Source organism: Nipponia nippon, unplaced genomic scaffold (assembly GCF_047370975.1).
Source record: "Nipponia nippon isolate SJK-2023a ecotype South Korea unplaced genomic scaffold, ASM4737097v1 scaffold_5, whole genome shotgun sequence".
NCBI lineage: Eukaryota > Metazoa > Chordata > Aves > Pelecaniformes > Threskiornithidae > Nipponia > Nipponia nippon.
Genome location: NW_028262369.1, coordinates 78430694 through 78455638, shown reverse-complemented (window position 1 = coordinate 78455638; position 24945 = coordinate 78430694). Strand labels below are relative to the sequence as shown.

General features: G+C 44.9%; 2 protein-coding genes across 21 annotated transcripts; one reads left to right on the top strand and one right to left on the bottom strand.

The window, feature by feature from the left end:
• Positions 1-66: 66 nt before the first annotated feature.
• On the top strand, positions 67-19332 carry LOC104009990 (small RNA binding exonuclease protection factor La). 6 transcript variants are annotated; one of them, XM_087730176.1, is made up of 12 exons: positions 8299-8719; positions 13542-13616; positions 15066-15169; positions 15337-15511; positions 15668-15775; positions 15876-15976; positions 16222-16293; positions 16378-16420; positions 17158-17298; positions 17683-17866; positions 18039-18170; positions 18886-19332. In XM_087730176.1, exons 2-12 carry the CDS (start codon positions 13551-13553, stop codon positions 18981-18983), a joined length of 1224 nt encoding a protein of 407 aa, XP_087586302.1. In that variant the 5' UTR covers positions 8299-8719; positions 13542-13550; the 3' UTR covers positions 18984-19332. The 6 variants fall into 6 exon arrangements, with proteins under 6 accessions (XP_087586298.1, XP_087586296.1, XP_087586302.1 ...); XM_087730173.1 differs by having other exon boundaries at positions 8559-8697; XM_087730175.1 differs by lacking the exon at positions 8299-8719 and adding an exon at positions 9351-9374.
• METTL5 (methyltransferase 5, N6-adenosine) lies at positions 9395-24499 on the bottom strand. 15 transcript variants are annotated; one of them, XR_015698542.1, is made up of 10 exons: positions 23694-23834; positions 23091-23212; positions 22313-22427; positions 21686-21867; positions 21200-21282; positions 20842-20893; positions 20118-20167; positions 18248-18344; positions 17756-17814; positions 17199-17331 (listed from the first exon to the last, which is right to left on the bottom strand). XR_015698542.1 is itself a non-coding variant. In XM_087730187.1 (9 exons), exons 2-8 carry the CDS (start codon positions 23197-23199, stop codon positions 18267-18269), a joined length of 669 nt encoding a protein of 222 aa, XP_087586313.1. In that variant the 5' UTR covers positions 23200-23212; positions 23694-23834; the 3' UTR covers positions 17212-17331; positions 18248-18266. The 15 variants fall into 15 exon arrangements, 14 of the variants coding, with proteins under 14 accessions (XP_087586318.1, XP_087586310.1, XP_087586313.1 ...); XM_087730187.1 differs by lacking the exon at positions 17756-17814 and having other exon boundaries at positions 17212-17331; XM_087730189.1 differs by lacking the exons at positions 17199-17331; positions 17756-17814; positions 18248-18344 and adding exons at positions 18813-18950; positions 19053-19107.
• Between the last annotated feature and the right edge of the window lie 446 nt (positions 24500-24945).

Sequence of the window (24945 nt, the reverse complement as noted above, 5' to 3'; positions counted from 1 at the left end):
GCGGGGCCGCGCGGAGCGGCTCTGCGGTCCGCGGGCGGGGCGCGGACAAGGCCGCGGGGGGCCCGGCGTGGCGGCCCCGGCGGGCGCGTCCCGGCCGGCCGCTTCTGTGCGCGGGTGGCGGCGATGGCCGCGGGCGGGCCGGAGGAGTACGCGTACCTCTACAGGGACGCCGCTCACCCCGCCGGCTTCCTGGAGGCGTTCCGCGCGTTTTACCGGGACGGGCTCTTCACCGACATCACCCTGCAGTGCGCGTCGGGGGTCATCTTCCACTGCCACAGAGCCGCCTTGGCGGCTTGCAGCAGTTACTTCAAAGCCATGTTCACAGCCGATATGAAAGAGAAATCTAAAAGCCAGATCAGACTTCCCGGGCTCAGCCGTGCCGTACTGGAAGCCCTCGTGAATTACGCATACACATCACAGATCCAGATAACAAAGAGAAATGTCCAAAGCCTGCTCCAGGCTGCAGACCTCCTCCAGTTCGTGTCAGTAAAGAAAGCCTGCGAGCAGTTTCTGGTGAGGCACTTAGATACTGACAACTGCATAGGGATGCACTCCTTCGCCGAATATCATGATTGCCCGGAGCTAGAAAAAGAGTCGAGGAGGATATTGTTATGCCAGTTTGAAGAGGTGTGGAAGCAGGAAGAGTTTCTGGACATCGGCAAGGAGAAGCTCTCTTATATCCTCTCCAGAGAGAATCTCAATGTTTGGAAAGAAGAGGCCGCTGTTGAAGCTGTTGCGAAGTGGGTTGCACACAACGTGGAAGAAAGAATTGAAGACATCTATGAACTGCTGAGCTGCATCAAAGTAGACTTAGATAACGTGTATTTGAGGTCAGCTTTAAGCCTACAAAAAAAATGCCGCCTTAATGACAATAAGATAAGGTCACTCATATACAATGCCCTGAGCCTCAGTCCCAAAGGTCTTTCCAGAAGACCCACAGCAGCCATGTATGTGATCGGAGGATATTACTGGCATCCCTTATCAGAAGTGCACGTTTGGGATCCTTTAACCAACACATGGGTCCAGGGAACAGAGATGCCAGATCACACCAGAGAGAGCTATGGGGTCACTAGCTTGGGGCCAGACATATATGTGACAGGAGGTTACAGAACAGAGAGCATCGAAGCCCTTGACACCGTGTGGATATATAACAGTGAGAGAGATGAATGGACAGAAGGCTGCCCCATGCTTGACGCAAGGTATTACCACTGCGCAGTTTCCTTGAGTGGCTGCATCTACGCATTGGGTGGTTACCGAAAGGGAGCTCCGGTGCAAGAAGCTGAGTTCTATGATCCTTTAAAAAAGAAATGGCTTCCTATTGCAAACATGATCAAAGGTAGGTAAGCTTTTGTATGGCGTCTGCCTCAAATGTCGATCCTTTTGCGTTTGCCACTTTGACGTGCCATGGAGGCATTTAGGGTTTGATCTGAGCTCTAGTGAAGTCCATGGGAATGTCCTGTTAGTGTTGGTGGGCTTTGGCTCAGGTCTTTACTAGCCAAACGACTGCAAACATCCCAACGCTATGCTGGGCCGTGCCACAGAACACTAGGATCAAAAAGCAAGTGGTAGTCTCAGTTTAATTTTGCTTTATCTCAGGAGTAAAATTCCTGTTCAAATTAGAAAGAAAACAGAAAACTACCTGGGATTAGAGTCCATTCAGCAGATGGGCAAAGGGTGAGCTCCAATAAAGGGATTGTATTATTTTAACATAAAACCGGATTACTAAGATTTTCTGTGCAATCATTTATAAAGGTGTCATCTTCATTTAAAACTTCTTGCACGCAGTTTCCTCATATTTCAGTGTATCATCTGTTCAGGATCCTTTGTTTAATCTCTAGTGTGAGAATAATGAAAAGCACTAATACCTGCTTCTAGCAGCCAAAATAGTGATCTATTAAAAAAGTATTAATTTGGGTCACAGCCTAACTAAAGGGTAGTATTTTGTTACAAAATTTATAAACAATTATACATTTTATCATACATTTTTATAAATTAATGCAATTATTTACAATTAATTATAAAATTTTACTGTAAGTTGATACAACATAATATTTTTCTGCATACATGAGAGGTTTTGGAGGTGTCTGTAACAGGAAAAAACACCGTGCTCCTACAACTTTCTTCATTGTTTGTATATTTTCCACAAGCATTGCTATTATTCTCTTCTTATTTCCTTTAAAAATAGAAATGCTACGCTAATACTGTGAGCAGTTACACATTCTGTGCAGTTGTTTTGTCCTGTTTTCTGTGTGAAACTGCTTAAATGCTTAAAAAACCCACACTAATTTCCTAATGTAGGTCCATTTTATTTTGCCAGATCCCTTGTTTTATTTTGTTTTGTTCTCCTAGAGACAGAGTTAACATGGCTCCATTCTGTTTGTGTCCTTGTTTATACAATAGTGTAATTAATAATACCATGAGAAAGACTAAAAGTATCAGAAGAGATGCCTCAAGACACTGAATGATCTCAACTCCCATGGTCTTTGTCCTTGCCATATGAGTGACTTTCAAAAATCTCTTTAACTTAGTGAAATATTTAAAGTAATTCCTTATTCCAAAACCAATGTGACAATGTGTCTTTAATTACTGCATAAAAATTCTGTGAAATACTGTGTGGCTGTATTATACTCAATATGTATCGGTTACTGCAGTTTTATGTAATTGCTCTTGACTTATGCTGATAAAATAAGGTGTCTTGACAAGTTTATTTGATTTTGCATTCAGTTAAATACTTGGAAGCATAATTTCACCCTAAAATATTAATTAACAAGTAATTTGAAATGGGATTATGGATGGAAGTGACCGTGGTTATTGTGTGCAGTCTGAAGGTGTGTTGTGACTTTCACACTGTGTACAGGTGTTGGAAATGCCACCGCCTGTGTCCTGCATGAAGTCATCTACGTAACCGGAGGTCACTATGGATACAGGGGAAGCTGCACCTATGATAAAATCCAGAGATACCATTCAGGTAGCAATGAGTGGAGTATAGTCACCACAAGTCCGCATCCAGGTAAACAATAATTTCTGTAATGAGCATAGAGCTTGATTTGATTACTTGTATCTGGGAGTCTTTAAGCCCACTAAAAGTTTCTGGCATGTTCCTAATAAAAGCAGCAATGCCTTTAGGGCAGCAAGGGCCAGAGTGGGATCATCTCCCATTTCCAGACTCTGAGAGGAGAAGGGGAGACCCTCTTCAAGCATCTGTTCTATAGAAATCACTATATAAATATTGAACCAAGGAATGGCTGCATTCTGTTAAATAATACAGTAAACTAACTTTCTATAAAATCATAGAATCGTTTAGGTTGGAAAAGACCCTTAAGATCATCAAGTCCAACCGTTAACTTAGCACTGCCAAGTCCACCACTAAACCATGTCCCTAAGCACCACATCTACCGCTTAAATACCTCCAGGGATGGGGACTCAACCACTTCCCTGGGCAGCCTGTTCCAGTGCTTGACATCCCTTCCGGTGAAGAAATTTTTCCTAATATCCAACCTAAACTTCCCCTGGCGCAGCTTGAGGCCATTTCCTTTCGTCGTATCACTTGTTACCAGGGAGAAGAGACTGACCCCCCCCTCGCTACAACCTCCTTTCAGGTAGTTGTAGAGAGCAATAAGGTCTCCCCTCAGCCTCCTCTTCTCCAGACTGAACGACCCCAGCTTCCTCAGCCGCTCCTTGTAATACTTGTGCTCTAGACCCTTCACCAGCTTTGTTGCCCTTCTTTGGACACGCTCCAGTACCTCGATGTCCTTCTTGCAGGGAGGGGCCCAAAACTGAACACAGGACTCGAGGTGCGGCCTCACCAGTGCTGAGTACAGGGGCACTGTCACCTCCTCTGGTCCTGCTGGCCACACTATTTCTGACACAAGCCAGGATGCTGTTTGGCCTTTTTGGCCACCTGAGCACACTGCTGGTTCATATTCAGGCAGCTGTCAACCAACACCCCCAGGTCCTTTTCCGCCAGGCAGCTCTCCAGCCACTCCTCCCCAAGCCTGTAGAATTGCATGGGGTTGTTGTGACCCAAGTGCAGGACCCAGCACTGAGCCTTGTTGAACCTCATACAGTTGGCCTTGGCCCATCGATCCAGCCTGTCCAGGTCCCTCTGTAGGGCCTTCCTACCCTCCAGCAGATCAACACTCCCGCCCAAGTCTATCTATTCATAGGCATTTGGCAAAAATAATTTGTATGAATTTTAAAAGGGTTTTCTCTATGTTCTGCATTTGGTAACGGTAAGTTTTTAAAGCAATTCTCATTAAGTACTGGTGCTCATGTCTGTATCTTCTGTAATGCCTTGAGCTTGCTTTTACCAAGGGTAGCAGAAGCTCCTGAGGTGTCTCCTGAGCTCAGTGAAGAAACTCAGCTGCCCTCAGTGGTGCCCAATGTTTGTCATGTAGCTGCAGTTTAAGTTAACGTTATCATACTGAGTTGAACTGTATTCCTTTCTTCCTGAAGAATACGGATTGTGTTCAATTACATTACAAAACAAGATCTATTTTGTGGGTGGACAGACCACCATCACGGACTGCTATGACCCAGAGCAAAACAAGTGGAAGCAGATGGCTCACATGATGGAGAGAAGGATGGAGTGTGGTGCGGTGGTTATGAACGGATGCATCTATGTAACAGGAGGATATTCCTACTCGAAAGGAACGTATCTGCAGAGTATTGAGAAATACAACCCTGAACTGAATAAATGGGAAGCAGTAGGTAATCTTCCCAGCGCTATGCGGTCACATGGCTGCGTCTGTGTGTATAACGTGTAAACATTTAATTTTCATATTGCTGCTACAGAAAACAGCAGGTGCAGTATTCATCATAGTACTGCTTACCTCATGAATGAGATGTCTGATACAATCTCTTAGCGCACATCATTAAAAACTAGGTATCATTTGTCTTTATTTTAAACAATTCAGCAATATAAATGTGGTAACAAGATTTCCATATATTTTTCAGTCCAATCATTCTTTGTCATGAAGGTTTTCAAATGATCCCTTATAATACTTTGTGCAGCTATATAGGAACTACTGTGAAAAACAGATTTGTTTTCATTAATCACTGGGTGGAACTGTAATCTGGTGCTAAGGTGAGTAAAGCCAAACAAGATGCTCTGCACTTCTATGGACTACTGGGCTTAAGATGAAATCTTCGATACTCCAAAGGTAGCTATAGAAATGGTTCATTGCCACACGCTAAGCGTGTGGTACATATAGAGCAATATCACTTTGATAACTAGGTTATCACATCCAGAAATCATGGGCAGTTATAGGATGCCTGTAATTCTACCTTGAAATGCCAGAGTGGAGAAGAGCACAGGCTGGGAATGAGGGAAGAAATATCATGCAGTAGCCCCAGAGCACAAGCCAAAAGTGCACTGGTTTTCCAGAAGGAGAACAGTGCTCTGCAGTATGAGGCAGTTTGAGAAAAGTGCTCACTTTGCCATTCTCACGCTGGCAGGGCCCTTGAGAAATTTAAGAGAGGACCCTGCATGGCTTTGCAATGGGGTCTTTAGCTGATGCACAGGTATTGGTGATTTTTTTTTTTTCAGGGAAAAGCCTTACCATGGTAACTATTTTTTTTAAATCAGATTTAAGATGTGTGTCTTTGAGGAATGGAAGGAGGAAATGAGAGAGACTGGAAAGTTGCTAATTTCCCCCTGAGATACAAACTTCTCTATTTTTTTAATACCATTCAGTCTTTTTAGAGTGCTAAACTGGGACTTGAGCAAAGGTGACAACTGAAGAAACTGCCAAAATATGTGAGAAATTGAATGCTAAGTGGTCCACTGGATTTATTCATTATTTCTCTCAAAACGTAATACGAGAACTTCAGCTTCTGTGTGGAAAGCAACTTGAAATGGGCAGGAAGGTCATCATCTTGTCACCTCTTCACTGGGAGGCTCCCGTGGCAGGCTCCCAGTGCAGCATGGCAGTGCCAGCAGAAAGCAGGATCCATAGGTAGTATTTAAATAGCTGGTGTTTTGACCCTGCCATCCCCAGCCTTCTCACCAGTCCTTGTTTTGCATCCTGCTGTGTAGGTAGTAATACAAATGCATTTGACTGAATCGTGATTGCGATGGCTTCTCGGGATTTGTTTTCACCTCATAGCTTGTATAGATACTGCAATGTGGGGCTTTATATTAGCCTGGTTCCCTCAGGGAGCAGGGTGCAACTGTGTTGTCTTTCTGTGCGTGTGTCAGCTCCCCTCTAATGCTGGTCTCGCTTGTCTGGGTTCAGCCGTGTTCTACAGGGAGGTATAGGCCTTAAAAATACACATTTTTTTCTTCAGGTTTTGTGAAAACTAGGAGCAGGATAGAGGGGGGAGAGAGAGACTGAAAGGAAGCACACGAGTTGTATGCAAAGTACAAGATGGCAAAGCCTTCCCAGTGCCGAGGAGGTGGCTGTGAGGAGCGTTCCTGCTCCCTCCTGCCTTTGCTGCCCCTCACCCGGTCCTGCTTCAGCTGCTGTGCGGCCGCGCGGCCTGATAGCAGCAATCCAAATAAAGAAATGCTGTGGGGAGCGGAGGGGCTCCTTTAGCCCGGATCAGTTCCCCAACCCAGCTTATAAAATGACAGCAGAAGCAGCTGTTGGACATCGGCACGGGAGGGAGGGACATCGCAGGGCTGCCGTAGCAGGGGGTGGGAACTTCCTACACCAGCACTGCCACCACAAGTGAAACTTTGCTTTTATTGGATTTATCAGATATGATGGAAGCAGCTTTCCAAGCAGGTAAGCCCTGAGTTTATAATAGTTCTTTTTCTTGATCATAAGCATTTTCAACATTTTATTGTTCTTTCACATTTTTGTACTATTTCTCAGTTGCATTTGGCTGCTGGTAGCAGGCGGCACTCAACTCTGAGCTTTGATGTGAAGTTCTGTGATGTATATATAGTTCTTGTTTTTGATGTCATTGTGTGTCACCTTACTATGTCAGAAGCTCACGTGTGCGTGGGTTCAGCGTTTGCTTCGTTAGCCGTCCCACTGAGAGCTATTTAAGGATCCAGTGTAATTTGTTTAAAGGCTCTAAATTGTAAAGAGGTGTGGGGAATTGAGCTCTGACGCTGTTTGAAATGCGTGGGCCAGGCAGGTGAGCAACAGAAATAAAGTGAATTTGTTTCTCCTGGATATCTCCACAGCTGAGAATTGTTCAAAGGCAGGGGGAGATTTAAAGGACAACATTGCAAGAGCATGCAGGTGATCTTTGTATTGAATGAAACCACAGTGAACTCAACGTGCACATGTAATTTTTCAGCGCAAAACATGTACCTGTGAAGCTTCATGACTGTCGAAAACCATAAGCATAGAGCAGCTGCTTGTGGCTGGCCCTAAGGTTTGTTCCGGCCCGTATCCTGTCACCCACAGTCCTAAGTTGGTGGAAGGATGCAAGAGCAAGGCAAAGGCTAACAAAACCTCCCACCATCCCCTTGCATGCCGCTTCTAAACTGCGCGCTTAACGTTGGTGAAAGGCAGTGCTGGTCGGGGCTGTTTCTCCCTCTGGGCGCCCTGCAGGCGAGCCCTGCGCTGCTTCGCCTCAGCGTAACTGCGAAGTGAAAAAAAGCCTGTAGTTCTGACACACTAGGAGAGCATGTGCCAATCTGGCGTAAATCACAGTTGTTGAGACTTCTGCCTAGGGCTTGATAAGTCCTGATTTTTTAGAGATTTTTGAATGCGTTAGAATAAATGGAGTGTAAAAGTTCAGACTCACTGTTAAATTTAACCGGTGCTATTTTTTTACAATAACCTACAACACCCTTTTAAATTAGCTCACGTCTGTAGCGCATCCCAAGAAGGCGTGTAGCGATCCGGTCTTCGGCACAGGCAGCAACATGCATTCCCTGAGAGGAACAGGGATTCTGGCCCCTGGTCAGCAACGCGTGTGTCCTACGGGCGGCGGAAAGCTGGGAGCGGGGAGCCGCTAGCCACCTGCGCGACACGTTTCTAGCGAGAATAGTTGAATGCGAACACTAAATTGTTGTGCTATCGGAGCTGCGTTACGGTAGGCACTGTTTTACTGTTTCACTTGTGAACTAGAAAATGAACTAATACAGAAGTCAAATCAATTGCTAAGTCACTACTATTTATTAACATTTTTACTCGCGTGATCCCCACGTTGGCAGCGCTATAGCTGCCTACAACACATTTGTGGTACTGAAGTGAATGCTTGTAATATTCAATAAATGTAAATATGGCGTCAGTGTACAAACGCAAGCTTTTAAGTTACTTTTCCTGCTAACTGTGCAAGAGCACGTGAACGGAATCCCGGCAGCCCGGAGCGGAGCCCGGGGCCGAGGCTACGGCCCGCGGGTGGGCGAGGCCCCCCCGCCGCCAAGCAGCGACACGAACGCCCCTCCCCGCATCCAAGTACCTTCCCCAAACCGGCCGGGGCGCCGGCGGAGGAGCGGAGCGGGAAGGGCTGCTTGAGGCGGGGCGTCCGCGGGGACGGGGGCTGGAAGCAGAGCGCTCCCGGCCGGCGCCCGGCCCGGTCCCGCGGGCAGCAGCTCCAGCCGCCGCGGACGCGCGGGGGACCGCGCCCAGGGGCCCGCCCGCCGCCATTCCGCGCCCCCTCCCCCGCCCCTCCTCTGCGCGCCCTCCCCGGAAGCGGCGGCCACGTGAGGGGCGGGCGGGGACAGGCGCGGAGGCTGCTGGGCCGCGCGGCGCCGACTGCGGCCTTTAAAGCGGCGGAGCGGGGCCGCGTGCGGTGGGTTCCGGGGCTGGTGCAGGTTGGTGTGAGGGGCGGCCGTGCCTGGGGGACGGCGCTGCTCGGGCGAGCTCCGCTCCGTCAGGCCCGGCCCCTCGGCGGAGCCGTGCCGGGGCAGGGTGGGCGGCGGGGCCCAGCGGGGGAGCGGCGGGCGCGGCTGCTGGCGGTGCTCCCCGCTGGCGGGCCGGGAGGGGTCCCCGGCGCGGGGGAGCACGTGCTGCCCCGCTCCCCACGGCTCGGGCGGCGGCGCGGCGCGGCGCGGTGCGGGGCTCGGCGGGGGCAGGGGGAGCCGGCCCCGCTCCTTCTCTCGCCGCGGCGGTTTCCCGCCGGGAGCGCCTCACGCGGCGCTGGGGCGCGCGCGGTTCGCCGCCGATCTCCAGCGCTGCGCGGTGCCTCCTGCGCGCCCGGCGCCGCGGGCGGAGCAGCGCGGAGGGCCCCGCTCCTGCGGGGCTGCCGGCGAGGGGCCGCGGGCTGCGGCGGCCCCGGCCCGGCCCCGCGGGAGCAGCGCGGAGCGCCGCGCCGGGCGGGCTGCGGGCAGCGCTGACGCCGCAGCCAGGCTGAGGTGTCCGCTGGGCGGGAGCCCTGGCGCTGGGCGGGAGGGTGCCTGAGGAGGGTGCGTTGTCGCTGTGGCAGCGTAGAGGCGCCTTAGAACAAACTGATGGGCTCCTAGCACAGAGGTAAGGTTCAGGAGCGGACATTCCTATCGGTTAAATGCTTCTTGTAAGAAATTCCTTCTTATTTGGCACTGATTCTACTAAAAAGCCAACTGTGCAGATAACACCAGTGATGACTGGTGGCAAGTAATCCTTACCTTAAATAAAAAGCTGTGTTTTGATACAAGAATCTGGTCAGAAGGCTCAGACCTCTTACACACGGGTTCCTGAACAAGGCATTGCGTGAATATCAGTTCTGTGTTACTTTACTGGGGAAACTTTTTTTTTTTTAATAAAGCCTTTCACTCTCTCTATTACAGTAATGGTAAAAGCAGTTACCCTGCAACTAAGCTTTGTCCAGGCCTTAAATCTGTGAACTAAATGACTGCCAAGATGAAAATCCACTTGAGAGTTCTTTTGGGATGATCTAGCTAATATAGTGTGGGATCAAATTGTTTTAGTTAAAGGGCTTGACTGTCATTTTCCATCTGTAACTTAAATCTCATGCCTACTTGCGTTATTTTAACTTATTTTGATTTTGAGTAATACCGATGCAGACTGTTGGCACCCAGAAGGAACAACTCAGTGTGGTCTACGAAGAAAGCACTTAAAATAAAACCTTGTGTAGGATTTTGCATGCTGCTCAGACTGTGGTGGTTCTTCAGCGGGGCTAGCTTTTTATCAGTCTTTGTTGCTGCACAGCAACTGAAAACTATTGATCTGGAAGTTGGATCCAGAAGGCTGGCTTGTGCCAAATGACTGAGCTAAGGAGTCTGAAGTGAGCATGTGCCGCAAGACTAGAATTTCTCTTAAATTAGAAGGCTGCTCCTGCTTTTATTCTAAATAGGTTAGAGCTCGATCAGTGTCTGAACTGAATTCCACGTGTGGCGAGCTTGAGTCTTTCTTAGTCTTTCCTTCAGTTTGTTGTTACTTGCAGCTGAATGCGTGCTTTTTAGAAAAACTTTTCCAGGTGTAAGACTTAGTCTGAAGGACTTGTCCCAGGTCTGGTGTTGTTTTACACTTCTGTACAGTTTGGGTTTTACCTTGGAAATACTGCTAAGGAAATAGATTTTGGTTTTTGTCTCTTCTTTGCAGTGGAGCTGAGCCTTACTATGTGTAAAGCGAGTTGCTGGTTCTGGGTATTCTGGTACCGGAGTGAGGCAGACTGGGAAGGTGGTGCGCTGTGAGAACTGGGGAAGTGAAAGAAAGACAGGGCATTCAAGGATATAACAAGGCTGAAGGAGTTCAGGTGGCAAAGCTGGGTGAAGAGAAAAGCGTATGTTCTTCCATGATGCTTCACAGCACTATTATCTTGGCATTTCTTAATGGCTTCTTGGGTATCCAGTAGTAAAAAGAAGGCTGTCCTGCACATTTCGGACTGATGTGGTTTTTGGCGAGGCTAGAAGAGCCAGGCTACCCTGGACAGATGGAGGGAATGACAGAACCAAAGAAAAGTTAACAGCTTTACAAATGGATTCTCTTGTAACTATACTATCTCAGACACGCTGCCTCTGTGTAAGCCTCAGCTCATTAACTGGGGTAGAACTGCTGGTCATTTGGCAGCATGCGGCCGAAAGGCCCCAAGTTTTATTTTAACATCTTGTATTAAGGGAAAAGTTGCTCCAAGAAATCCATGCGCTCTTCAGTATGACAGGTAAAAGAGCAAAGACCACTGAAGGGGCAAGCAGATGCAGCCTACTCGGAGGCTGCTCTGTATTTCACACTACAGAAGAGCCCAAAGCAGCTGTCTCCACTCAGCTCTTTCTTAACAGTGTACTTGAGACTGGCTGACCAAATGGAAGGTGGTGAGGGAATATCCCTCTATCCAGCTCAATCTGTATTTCAGTGTGCACCAACAGATTGTCTCTGTTCTAGAGATCCAGAACATATTGTTAATGCATTTTTCTTAAAATGGGATACATGACTAAAATCCAAACTAATTTTTTTCCTCAGGATATGCAAGAAAGCAAAATTTTTCACACCTCTTAGTAAATTAGTGTGTCATCGTACACATTGATTGAGCTGTACTGTGAAAAGCACCCATAAGAAAATGGTTCACATAAATATGTTGCCTAGTGCTTAAAAATAATCTGCCCCACCTCGAGAAGAGGCTTTGCAATGTGAGTTAATCACCAGACTAAGGTTTAAGAGTATGAAGATTCACATAGCTGCTATCCAGTACTTTTTTTTTTTTCACCCTGAGGATATAGTTTAATGTCAAATCTAACCAACTACAACTGCTTGCTGCCACAGAAAGGTGTTTCTGATTTTTTTTTTTTCCTTCTCTTGTCCTCCCTGCCCTAACAGTTCCATCACTAGTGTTTTCTACAAACAGAATCAAGTCAGTGATAAATTTATCTAATGAAACTGTTCTTCCCTTTCTTTGGTGGGTTACCTTTCTGTTGGGTCAGGTGTTAAAGTAGCACACAAGGAGTGTGGTCAATTGATCCAATGAGAAAAGCTGCGACTACTCCATAGACTGCCGTTAAATTACACTAAAACAGGTATAATGTAAAATAGAACACTGGTTTCTCACAAGTCGGGTGTTGGGGACAACATCGCAGGGGAATGTTAAGGTAGTGCCAGCACCTGAATGTGGTGGTGAACTAAGTCGGTCTCCTGCAGTCAGGGTGGATAATGTGAGACATCTGAAGTAACTGCAACTGTTAGCTTGTGTGCTGTGGCCTGGATTTTAGTGAGGTGCTTTATAGACAAATGGATGACACTCTGAGCATAGCTGTCAACTAACACTCGCTGAAATCATGCTCTAAAGAGTGTTACAATGTTAGGTACAGGTGGAAGTCCAGTAGTGGAGACCAGGATGCAAGTTTTAAGGCTGGAAGTGCCTAGATTAAAAAGAACTACAAGCAAGTCAACGGATGTGACGTAGCCTTGAGATCAGAAAGAGGAGGAAATGGGAGCACTGCAGACTGCAGTAGGCTGAACAATGATCGGTGAATTTTAGTAGTGTACTAAAATAAGGTGGGGCTGCCAGGCGGGTGTTCTGACGAAGACCATAATTTCCTGTGACAGGGGAGTCTTAGGGGAGTTTTCCCTGCTTCTATGTTGTCAGTCATCTTGATGCTCTGAAAGATGTTACTGTCCTGCGAGTGGCAGAAGAGCAGAATGTGTATGCTTAAGTCTCCCATAAACCACGCAAGACACGAGTGCAAACCCATCGTCGCCAGTAGTCTTAAGGATCACTGATCTGTGAACTGGGGTAACTGAGGGCCATGAAACCGCTTTGTCTTTTGTAGCTGGATTTAACAAGCATGATCATGCCCAAAGGTTGAAAGACGAAATGTGTGCTTCGTAGTTCAAAACCGAATTCAAACTGATTTGCCAGCTTTATAAAGCTGCATTTTTCCTCAAGGACTATTCTTCACACTCTAGCCTTACCTTAAGAGCAACTAGATAGACATTTTCTGATCCCAGTTAACTTTCTGGCTAGTAGCTGCTTTCTTACCAGCCTTCTAGTGCATGTAGTGACTGCCTGATGTACTGGGATTATATGCTTAATGCCAGTTAAGGGAAGAAGTTACCTTCAAGTTAAAACATTTTACCTCTTATCAAAGATGCTTGATTCAGTATTCAGGCAGAACTACAGTGAAGACAAGTTTGTAAAGGAGAGAACTAGACATCTTTAGGATGTATTAGTAAATACAGGTATTTTCATTCCTTCCTCCAGTATGTTCCTTGAACTTTCAAAGATTAATTAGGAGGCAGAAACTTCAGAAAAGTTTCTAATCACACCTATTTGGGAATATTAAGCAATTTTTGTTATTGATGTTTTGCCTAGTGATGGGAGGTTGGATTTGACTTAACAAATGTTGTTGGCTCTCGGGTTTGTTGCTGTTGGGTACCAACTGAGGACCTGTGCCTAGAAAAAGGTAAATAACAAATAATGCTGTAAAGTGCCAGCATTTTTTTTTACTTATCTTGAATGCAGAATGCCAAATGCTGTCTTAGCAACCAAAGTATTTTACTTGTGTGTTTTTCCAGTTGTTTCATAGTTTCCCCTTGGAGTTCTGCAGTCATGCTTAAAGTTGGCTCACAAGCATGAACGTACAGCTAAAGAACTTGTGTGTTATCTTGTTCAGATGAGACTGCAGTGAAATGCAACACTATATAAGTCTGTAGAAAGTACTATTCAATACTTAGTGCCTTTGCTTTATATTCTCTTCAATGCAGCTGGTGAAAATGGCTGAAAATGGAGATGGTGAAAACATGTCTATTTTGGAAAGCAAAATCTGTCAGCAAATTGAGGTAAGTTCAATTTATAGTTTGGGATCTGGACTGAGATGTAGTTTTAGAGACATTCATTGGTAGGGACTTGGCTAATGGGAAGTTAACTTCATAGGGAGTTAGACTTAAATCTTCAGCTCTTTAAAAAATGTCTGTCACAGGTCTGTGACAGGTATTTAATACTTTAAGATAACTCATAATTGTAGCCCAAGTTGGAAGTTATACTTGTCTCGAGTTGCCTGGAAGACCACCATTTAAAAATACAAAAGGTTTAACTTGCTAGCGCTTTAGGTGCTATAGCAAGTGAATGTATCATTAAACAATTTATTACTATGTTCACTGGGGCTATTCTATCTATGCAAATAGGAAGGTGCATTTTAATTCTATATGACTTAATTTGGGGGGGGGGAAAAATCCTCCTACTTGGGAATCTGTGCTGGTCAAAATATGAGCACATTGCATAACTTGTTCTTATGATTTACTGCTTTGTAATTTATTACTACAAATTACAACTAAACTTTGGTGCCTACTTTAGATTAACTGTTTCTCACTCTCGAGGCTTGGAGGGTTACCCTACAATGGAAAACTGAGCGCATCACTTAAAATGACATCTAGAACAAAACTGTTTTCCTGCAGGACAAAACCACAGCTGAATATGAACCCCCATTAGCATATGGAGCCGTAGTCATTATTGGGGGGGAAGAAACCCACCAGAGATTGAGGGGAAAAATAGCTGACAAAGCTAGACTTGCGGTAACATGAGTCTGAGGTATACTAGAGGGAGAGGTATTGTTGTAAAACTTGCACTGACTTTTTAAAGCACAATGATGTTGGTGGAAACACTCCAACTTATCCTATGGCTTCAAGTATTTGACCCTAGTTAGATGACTGCTAGTAAGGAAAAGAATCTGATTAACCTGTCTGTCTTGTACTGAATTGTCTTCCCATGCTGGACATGATCAAAATGAGAACATAGTAAATTAAAATAAAAATTTTATCTTGCAGTATTTTCTTGAATGAGGCCTAGAAACTCTAGTCTATGTGTATGATTTCTCAGTGTGGCAAATACAATATTCTTGCTTATGCATTCCTTAAATAAGGACTAAAACCTGAATCTGTTGGTGACAAATTTGACTTTTGACTCTGCAGAGCTTGATCAGGTTGATGAATAATTATGTTAACAGAATGAGCTTCATGCCTTTCCTAAACAAAACTGCAGTCTACCTTTGCCTCATTAGTCCCGCTGGATGAAGACTGGTTTTTTTACAGCTTATGTGTTGCGGCTAACTTTTGGAGAAGTATCGCGTCAAAGCAGGAAGTAATAATTTCAGAATTTCTAGTTGTTCAGATTAATGAATTTTGGTATGTCTCAATCCACTGCAGTAAGTTGTCAGATGAAAAAGGGTTTTTAAGACTGAACATTCAAAGACAAATCTCTCTCCCCACCTCCCTCCCCTTTCTTTTTTGCAGTACTACTTTGGCAATCACAATCTACCAAGAGACAAGTTCCTAAAGGAACAGATCAAACTAGATGATGGCTGGGTGCCTTTAGAAGTAATGATCAAATTCAACAGGTAAAGCAAAGTACAACTAATCTGGATGGAAGGGTAGCTTTCCGCTACTTATCTCTGTTTGGGGCCAAATGTGCCTGGTCTGCATGTACAACTCCTCTTGCTGTTTTAACATTTGGCTTCGGCTTTGTCTGCATATTTGTAATAACCTGTGTCTGCTTATTCAATAGGTTAAGTCGCCTTTCAAAAGATTTTAGTGTTATTGTAGAAGCACTAAGAAAATCCAAGACTGGTTTAATGGAAATAAATGAAGACAAAACTAAAATCAGAAGATCTCCAAACAAACCCCTTCCTGAATTAAATGACCAGTATAAGGCTGCAATTAAAAACAGATCTGTATATGTTGTAAGTAAATGTCTTCCTTTGCTCTGTGCTGTTCTGCATGACTCTGACTGAAAACCATCCAAGTAAAACTTGAATTAATTCATACTAGATAGGTTATCATTTCTGACTTAAGTGTCAGTTTGTTGCATATAATTAAATCTTGTTGCTATCTTGCAGAAAGGCTTTCCACTAGATGCAACTCTTGATGATATCAAAGAATGGCTTGAGGATAAAGGTCCAGTTGAAAACATTCAAATGAGGAGAACATTGCAGAGAACATTTAAGGTAGCTCTTGCGATGAACAGTTAGACCCGGGGCAGGGATCCCTCCTGGACAGCATTCTGTTCAGTTCCTCTGACACTGAATGTCTGTTATCATTTAACAGGGCTCAATATTTGCAGTTTTTGATAGTGTTGAATCTGCTAAGAAGTTCACAGAGATCCCAAACCAAAAGTACAAAGACACAGAGCTGATAGTACTTTTCAAGTAAGTCCGTTTAACTGATGTATGAACTAATAATGGCCAGGGGTGGATTTAGGCAAGAACCTGGCTTGACCTGAGAAGTGTCAGTTTCTACACTGTTGTACGGGTATTGATAGCTGTGCCTTTTGGAGACTAGCATCTCAACTCCGAAAGATCATCTCCGCTGTTTCTTGGCTACTGCTGTCTTATAAAGTAATGATAGTAGAATACTTTTAAGTGGTATCAACTTAGCTTATATTCTATTGAAGGGAGGAGTATTGTACAAAGAAGAATGAAGAAAGGAGACAAAACAAAGTAGAAGCTAAAGCAAGAGCTAAACAGTAAGTCATTATCAATTGAAGTGCCTGGCTTTGCTCACCTGACCACACTTCAACCAACTCTTAACTAATTTAACTTTCCTACAGGGAAAAAGAAGAAAAACAGAAACAAGCAGCAGATGCTGAAATGGTATGGGTTTCTTAAATCTCTGTACCTGAAAGCTATGCAATGCTTGCTTTTGTATGGATTTTCAGTCTACGCATATCAGACATGCTCCTGCAGCTACATTTTGTAAAGCTAATGTGGGATATTCAGAGTTTGGAATTCTATAATATAGAGCACTTTCTAGAAAGTCACTTCAGCTTTCCAGCTAACCTACAGTAAGGCTTTGTTTTGTCATGGTATTTAATCTTATTTTCAAGGGACTAATTTTGTTTAAAGGATCATATCCTGAATTTAAATTATTAGGCATGTTTACCTGTTCAGAAGTGATCCTAAGCGCACCATTCAGATGATCGTTACTCTGGGGTATTTAAAGGATCCAGTAAGGATTTAATCAGGATTATACAGATTTTCAACCTAATGTGTTAGCCTTCAGAAAACTATTTTGTAGAATTAAAAGACTGTAACTCTCTTATGGGAAAGGAGTCCTAAGTTCCACATACATGTATCATAGTAAGTAAAGAAAATTTAAAACCGTTAAAAAGAAAGAGGGGGACACACACGACAGCACGCAAGACTTGGACTTCAGCATAAATAAGCTATGTAGCAAGAATGCTTGGGATACTGATGGTGCTAAGGGGGGGGTGACTTCAATTGCTTATTTATCACTATCCTGTTTTAACAGTCTTAGGGTTGAGGGGAAAAAAATGAATATTCAAGCTTGACTCTTCAACAAAAATGTGGGGGTTTTTTATTTCATTTAGAAGTCTCTGGAAGAGAAGACAGGATGTCTTTTGAAGTTTTCTGGTGATTTAGATGATCAAACATGCAGAGAAGATCTCCATGATGTATTTTCTGATCACGGAGAAATCAAATGGATACACTTTGTCAGAGGTGCGAAGGAGGTCAGTAGAATCATAGACAAGGAGTTAAAATCTCTGTATTAAAAGTTTGAAACAGAATGATTAAATGCTTGTTCTCTTATGTAATCAAATAAGAAATTATTTATTTGACTTGTGGAATTGCAGAATATTTAGAGAACTAAATTATTCCCTTAAATTCTTTGAAAAGAACAGATGAAGGTTCCAGCCCTCTCAGTTGATGAGGTCAAAACTGAGACTGAGATGGTTTGTTAGGACAGTCTGGGCGTTTTGCTTCAGTCCAGACATACTTTACATCATGCAAGAGTAATGAACTTGCTGAAGTACATAACCAGATATGTTGTTCATCATTCTAGCTGAATGTTTTCACAGTAAGATTCAAATGCAAATGCCACTCTTCTTTTTAAGGGAATCATCCTATTTAAGGATATTGCAAAAGCAGCTCTGGAAAAAGCCAAAGAAGCACATAATGGAAACTTACAGCTTCGGAACAAGGATGTTACATGGGAATTGCTAGAAGGAGATGCAGAGAAAGAAGCCCTGAAAAAAATATTGGAAGATCAGCAAGAATTGCTGAAACAGAAAACAAAAGGTCCTCCTTTTATTGGTTTAAGCATTTATAATGTCCTAGAAGTGGCACTGTGTGAAAGTAACTGTAAATAGCGAATACATACTAAATACTGACTAACCGTAAAGCATTCTTTTGAGTTTCCCAGTTAAAAAGACAAATGATACAAAGTTCCTGAGATCTTATATCCCCACAGGACGCAAAATTAAAGGAAAAGGAAGAGGGGGAAAGACACCTCAAGGCACGCACAAAGGAAAAGTACAGTTTCAGGGCAAGAAAATAAAGTTTGAGAATGAAGAAGAAGGTGGTGAAGATGATACTAAAACAGGTATGTCACTCTGTGCACTGGGTACAGCTTCTTTAGTACACGGAGCTACTTTCTGGAGAAGTACTCATGTTTCTTACAAGTGTTTCAGATTTGGCTCTACATTGTAGTATTTCTGTCCTCTTGGCAGTATCCATAAAGTAACTTTAAGGGTCTTGTGCTTGATTCCTTCCAGAACTGTCAAAAAAAGCATATTAAAATAATTACCAGATAGCTGAGGCTGTACTGCAGGGCCGTTCAAAGCATTCTGCATTGAAAGATGGCGGTTGTCGCGGTGTCACGCAACTGCACAGACCCAGTCTCGAGTGGCGTGTTTTTTTTTTTTCCCCTTGAGGATACGAGAAGACTAATAGTTCTGCATATTGGTATTTAACTTGGAGAAGATGAAGAGCTAAGCTTCTGCTCATTAGATACGGCACCTGCTTAAACAAAACCTAGTAAAACCTACTCCTGTTAGATTGTATTCCTTCATCTTCTTACCTGTGCTCCTGCTGTGGAGTTACACAGGGAAAGAAGCTCTTCCAAGTTGGTGTTTTTGAACATCTAAAAGCTTTTAAGTCACACTAATAAGTAAATTCTCTAGCATAGCAGTAGCTGTGGATAAACTAGGACTCATCCTTGAACTTGCATGGTAGGAAGGGTTTGTGTTTTCAGACGACTTCAGGTAATGCTGAAATGCTTTCCTTTACCATAAATGACTACATATTCAATCTTGCAGAACCAGCGAGTCCCAAGAAGAGACCACTAGAAGAAATGGAAAAAGAAGAACCTGCACCAAAACAACTGAAAACAGAAAACGGAGATGGAGATCAGTAATACTACAATAAAATACAAAAAAAATCATTGTTTTTATTGTTCCATTTTCAATAGGTTTTAAAGACATGCCTCAGTTCAGGAGTTTCTTTGCAGAAAATCTAATGAAATCCACTTCAATGTCAACCTACAATGAGAGGAAAGCTTAGTTTTGTTGGGTTACAGCTTTTTTTTGTTTAAGAAGCATGCTTACTCTTAACATACCACCCTGGAAAACTCTTTTATATAGTTTTGTTTATACTGTCAGATCCTCTCAACTTCTCTGGCACCTCATTCAAATGTAAAAGGTTCTGGACTTTGTAAGCTTATCGTTATGTTAAATAGCTGCCAATAAATTCAGAACTTAAAACTGCTTACTACTGAAACCTGGCTGTTAATGTAGTATAAAGCTGTAACTGTAAAGTAGCAAAGCTGAAGGACAGACTTCCATTATTTAAGTTCAAATCGCCAAGAGAATAGGTACAACTGGATAACAGTTGTAGTCTTTGCTACTCAGCATACCTAAGAGTCTTCACATCTTGCTCAGTCTACTCCACCATTCTGTCTGCTTCCCCTGTGGTAATGGGATACATGTCTTCTAGGCCAGCATTCAGCACCCAGGACCTTGCCTGTGGGCTTAAGCTTCCATACGCTAGCATCCTGACTAGCTCTTCTGTTGTGGGATGAAGTGCACAGCTTCCTCCTGCCCCCTCCAAGATGGTTCTGTGAGGGATTTTGCTGGCTGTAGCTATTTGCAGGACAGAGCGTAGAACACTGAAATAATGCTACAGCTGTAAAATCCTAGTTACTCTGGCCTTCATTACTTAATTCGGTCTAAGTTCCAGTTGCAGATAGCATCAAGCAAACACCTACTACCGTTGAGTCAAGGAGGCTACTCTTAGCTTTTTCACATCAAGTCACAGTGCTGGCTTTAATCTTTGTGTATAGCTTTGACTTGTGTTACAATGATTCTTTTCCCTGTTCAACTACAAACTGTAGTGACAGCACTGGAACTTGACGCCATCGTAGCGAACTTCTGTCAAGTGCTGTGAGCATTTCTCACCCAGTACATATGGCCCTGAAACTTAAATTTTCTTAAGTAGAATTTATTTACCTGCCTGGTACAAGATGGAGCATTATGTTAGGTTTTATACTTACTGATTTCTTCTTATGGAACTTGTATGATGCTGGTAGGTCATATTTAAGTTCTGTGAGCAGTACAAAGAATACTTGTTACACTAGAATGATTATTAGTCAATTGACTTGCACCCTACACCCACGTTCTTCTGTTGCCCACTGACCAGTAACTGTTTTGATCTCAGTACTAGATTATGACTGAACATTTAAGCCAACCACATCAGACAGTAACTGGATGGCTGAAATGCAGTTGTGTTTCAAGCACTTGTGCAACTTCCATGTCTTAAGTTGTATGACTACATAAAGCATCCAGCTGGTCATATTTAAGAATTGGGAAGATAGTTGAACAACTGTCAGAAGAATATTTAGGTGACTATAAGGACAAGATGCTTTTTTCTGTGACAACTGGCCTGCACTTTGCTTTTGTTATTCAGCAGCAATCTCCTTTTGAAGCAGGAAGGTAGGTAACTTCTGCTTGAAGGCAAAATCTAGTCCAGGAAGAAATCCAGTTCCGCACAGAGCGTATGTATTCCTTGGAGCTTTACTGAGTGCCTGCTTGTATTCTAGCCAGGTAGGAAAGTATATAAAAAAAAAGGGGGGGGGGGGCTGCTTAATAAAAGACCTGTGTCATTTTTAGTGTGAAATCACACTTAAGTTTACCTCAGGCTGTTAAGACTGGCTAGTAGTGTTACAGATATTAGCCCCCAACAAATTTTTTTTTTCTTGAACATCAAATTAATCTTACCTGCTATGACTTCCATCTTCACTTCCCATTCATCTGCCTTCTTTTGAATGTGCTATAATATTAAATAGATATAGGTAGATTTAAAAAGCTCTTTTCTACCCTACCTTATAAACATCTCCACCCCTGTACTTATTTAAGAAGTCTCCTGTGCTTTTGTTTGTCAAGCTGAAACATTAGATCACGTACTTCTCTTGATGTATGTGAGAGCGCAGTTATTTGACGTGACTGGTATTTACCCAAAACAAGTTTCATACCCCATAAAGGTGTGAACAAATCGGTGAAGCTGTAGACAACATCATTAAATGCCAGCTATTTCATTGCCTGGTTAATGCTCACCCTGCTAAAATGAAGGACCTACCTGCCGCGTTGAAGTTTTGTGAAGGGAATATACAGCTGTTTTTGCCATTTGTAAAGCAGTTTTCAGAAAAACCATATCCATTCCTAAAAGAATGATGAAATTATTAGCATTGTTAAATGCAAGCTTAAGCTAGAGGATTTAAAGATCTGCCTCATGCTTCAATTTTTCTGGAGTAGTAGCTATTTGAGAAACAGCACTGAATACATTAAGGTACAGAAAGTATTTCTAAAACTTAGCCAATTGTTTTTAGTAAAAGAGAAAAATGATAGGGATATGAAATAGCTAGAATTGTTTATTTTAAACCCAGCAATTGTTAGTTACAATGATGAAGTTGTTAATCTGCACTTAAGAAACTGATTTCAGATCACCAAAACTGTAGGTCATTACAATAGGTAATTGTAATAAAAAAGGGAGATGTTTCATTAGAAGTGTTTCCTTTGCTATTTCATTCCTAATAATTTCTAACGGACTTTCAGAATTACCAACCTTTATTATGCTTGGTACCAAACGGAGGGTTCATAATAACTGTGTCAAAAGTCTCTGACATGCTGTCAGATAAAGAGCAGACATCACACTGAACCATGTTGATGTTTGTGAGCTCAAAGTCTTCAATATTGCTATTAAATATTTCCAGTGCATCTGCATCTATGTCAAACCCCACACACAATCTATTAAAAAAAAAAAAAGTGCGACATATTAGCCTCTTGCAAACTAAAATGGTGTTTAAATTCTATAGTAAAGTTTTGCAAGGGATCCACGTACACAGATTGTTGTTATCTAGGAAATGTAACACGCGTACGCTATAAATTCAGTGCTGATAAAAATGTGAGTAGCTCTGTTGCCTTTTCTCAAATATCTTTTTAAAGTTTGTGAAGGAAGTTTCATGCGCTCATTTAGTGCTTCAGGGGAAAGCAAACATTATGACTTCCAAATTCATGGCAACTGTCCATCTCTTCCACTATTTGAATGGTTATTGACTGTCTAAACATATGAAATAGCTTCATTATGCACCAGATCAGATACCTAAAATTAGTTTAGTTCAGCATTGCTATGTTCTAATCTTATTTTCTATGCAGAAAAAAACACAACCAGAACTTAGTATTAAATACTTACCCTGCTCCTAACATTGCACTTCCAATGCTGAGCATGCCACAACCACATCCCAAATCTGCAATTGTTTTGTTTTCGATATCATCAAAAGTATTGTGAATTGTATAAAGCATACATGCTGGGGAAAAAAAAATACAGGTCAATAATATCAAATATGCATCTGATTATTCAAGAAAAGCTACTTCTGCCTTCAGAAAACTCTGAACTAAAGGTTTCTTGTCATGCAAAATTAAGCTGATGTTCTCACTACCTGTAATTCCCTTTTTCATTTATATGTAAAAACAAGTCAAAAACATTTTGACGAGTTATAGAACTCAAGATCTTTGGTGGAGAGATTACACGTAGAGCTGTGAGTATTGTTTGTGGAAAAAGTATGCCTCTACATTTGTCTGGGGCAAAATAGAAGGCCATAAAATATTGGAAAAAATCATAATTAAGGTATGGATGAGTGTCTGTATATACACTTTTACTGGTTTTTGTGTGTCATGAAATAAGTCAATTTCAGCTTTCTCATTTACAGATTAAGATGTTTCTATCACATTATCTTTTAAATCAATTTACTTGATTTTTGGATTGTACATTAACAGTATACTTCTAATGAAAAGAAGTTAACAGATCATTAAAAAAAAAATAATCACATTCCTGCCGGATACAATTTCTCAACTCCTTTTAGCGTAAAGGCTTCCCAGGAGATAATGCAGTAGAGACACTTTTTTTTATTATTTTAAAGTGCTGATGAAGAACTAGTAAAAGAGACGAGAGTGGCGTAGGTAACCTCTACCTGCGATATGAGGCCTCGTCGGATACTGTTCAAGGAGCAGTTTGGGACTTTCAAAAGTATCGACTTGTTGCAGACAGCTTTCCAGTTCTTTAAGCTTTAGTTTCTTCATGTTTATAGTTTAACTAAGGAAAATAACGTGTAATCAGTTACCATAATATAAATAAAGTACGTATTATCTTGAATTATTCTGTACTTGAAGCCCCGCTGTGCTCCCTAGCATCTCCCAGGCGCTCGCTCTGCTGCAGCCGCGCTCAGGGACGGCGCTGACGGCGCACCGATGGCGGGGGAGGAGCGCGCCGCCGGCTACCGCGACCCCGTTCCGGGACGGCGGCAGCCCCGTCCCTCACGGACCGCCCGCAGCGGCTCCCGCCCCAGGCTAGGCGCCGAGCAGGCCCCGCGCCCGCCTCGCCCGCGGCTCCGGCCCTCGGCCCGGGGCTCCGCTCCTACCGACAGGCCCCGCCCGCCGCCGAGAGAGGCCTCCAGCCCTAAGCGGGGCAGGAACCCAGCCCCGGGGACCTCCGCCGGCCGCTCGCCCGACAGGGCCCTCTCCGCGGCCGCGGAGCCGCCGACCCGCATAGGCCTCCACCGCCCCCCTCCACTCACCGCAGCCCCGGCGGGGCGGGCCGCGGGGCCGCCGCGCACTTCCGCCCGCCGCGCCGCGCCGCCAGCCGGCCCCCGCCGCCGCGCCCCGCCCCCTGCCCGCCCCTGGCGCGGGGCCCGCTGCAGGCCGCCGGGCCGCTGCCGCTTCCCGGGCAAGCGGGGACCCGCGGGAGCGGAAGGCGACCGAGCGTTCCCCTCATTCGGGCTGACAAGCGTTAGCTGTGGCGGTCACGTGTGATAAACACGGCACGTTTTATTACAACCTTACGTGCTACCACCGTGAGGTGTCTGTGAAAGCCCGGTCCCTCAGCGCTTTCCTGGTGGCCAAGCCGTCGAGCGCCATTAGGGACAGACAGCAAGCAGGCGGACTTCTGCCTGTCCGGTGGAAAGGACGGTCCTTGGGAGAAAAGTAACGGATTTAGTCACTTCGCTCATGTTTTGCCTCCTCTCCTCCTGGAGGCAGACGCACTGCATCGCCTGCCAGCGAGCCCCTACTCTTCAGGAACCGCACCGCAACCCGAGTCCCCAGAGGACGGACAGCCGCAGGGGACGGGGTGGCAAGGCCGGCAGGGGGGTGCCCGCCCGGGGCACCTGGGGTGTTGCTGCCGTCAGATAAAAGGTTCCTTTCGTCTAGGGACAGAATTTTTTCTTTTAAGGGTTTCCATTACACACCTGAAAATCTACTTATCGAGCTTTAGGACTGCTGACCGGTACGTCAGCCACGGTAACTCGCATCCCAGTACGTCCTCCCCAGGTGGGAGCGTGCAGACGCCCGCCGGTACCCCAGGCCCTGGGGCTGCGGGCGGCCGGGGCGCCCCGCTCCGCCCGCCGGGCCCGCCGCCGCCCAGCGGCGGGAGCTGCTGCCGAGGCCCGGTGGGGCTCTGCCCGCTCCAGCGGGGCTGCTGGCGGCAGCCGCCGCGCAACCGCGGGCCCGAAGCCTCAAAGGAGCTTCCCGCGTCCCCCCGCGGGCGCCTCGCTGCGCCCCTGCCCTCGCAGCCGCCCCGCCGCTGCCGGACCCCCGCGGCCCGGACGCCCCGGCGGCAGCACGGTGTCTCCACGGCAGCAGCTTCGCCCGAGGAGCGGCTCAGTAACAAAGAGGACCCCGCCGCCGTCGGGGGCGCCGGCCGGCCCCCCCAGGCTGGCGCTCCAGGCGAAGGGCGGCCGGGGCCGCGATGGCGGGCGGCGGGCACCCCGCGGCCCCCGCGTCCTGCCAAGAAGTTTGGGGGCGGCGGGCGGCGGCGCACCTGCGCGCTGA

Coding starts and splice junctions, on each gene's coding strand:
- METTL5 (XM_087730181.1), bottom strand. CDS start 23,199: ATGAAGAAACTAAAGCTTAAAGAACTGGAAAGCTGTCTGCAACAAGTC. Junction 21,283..21,685: donor TGGTACCAAGCATAATAAAG/GTTGGTAATTCT, acceptor TCATTCTTTTAG/GAATGGATATGGTTTTTCTG. Junction 20,168..20,841: donor GAAGATGGAAGTCATAGCAG/GTAAGATTAATT, acceptor TACTGCTCACAG/AACTTAAATATGACCTACCA.
- LOC104009990 (XM_087730170.1), top strand. CDS start 124: ATGGCCGCGGGCGGGCCGGAGGAGTACGCGTACCTCTACAGGGACGCC. Junction 1,337..2,857: donor TATTGCAAACATGATCAAAG/GTAGGTAAGCTT, acceptor CACTGTGTACAG/GTGTTGGAAATGCCACCGCC. Junction 3,011..4,455: donor CACCACAAGTCCGCATCCAG/GTAAACAATAAT, acceptor TTCTTCCTGAAG/AATACGGATTGTGTTCAATT.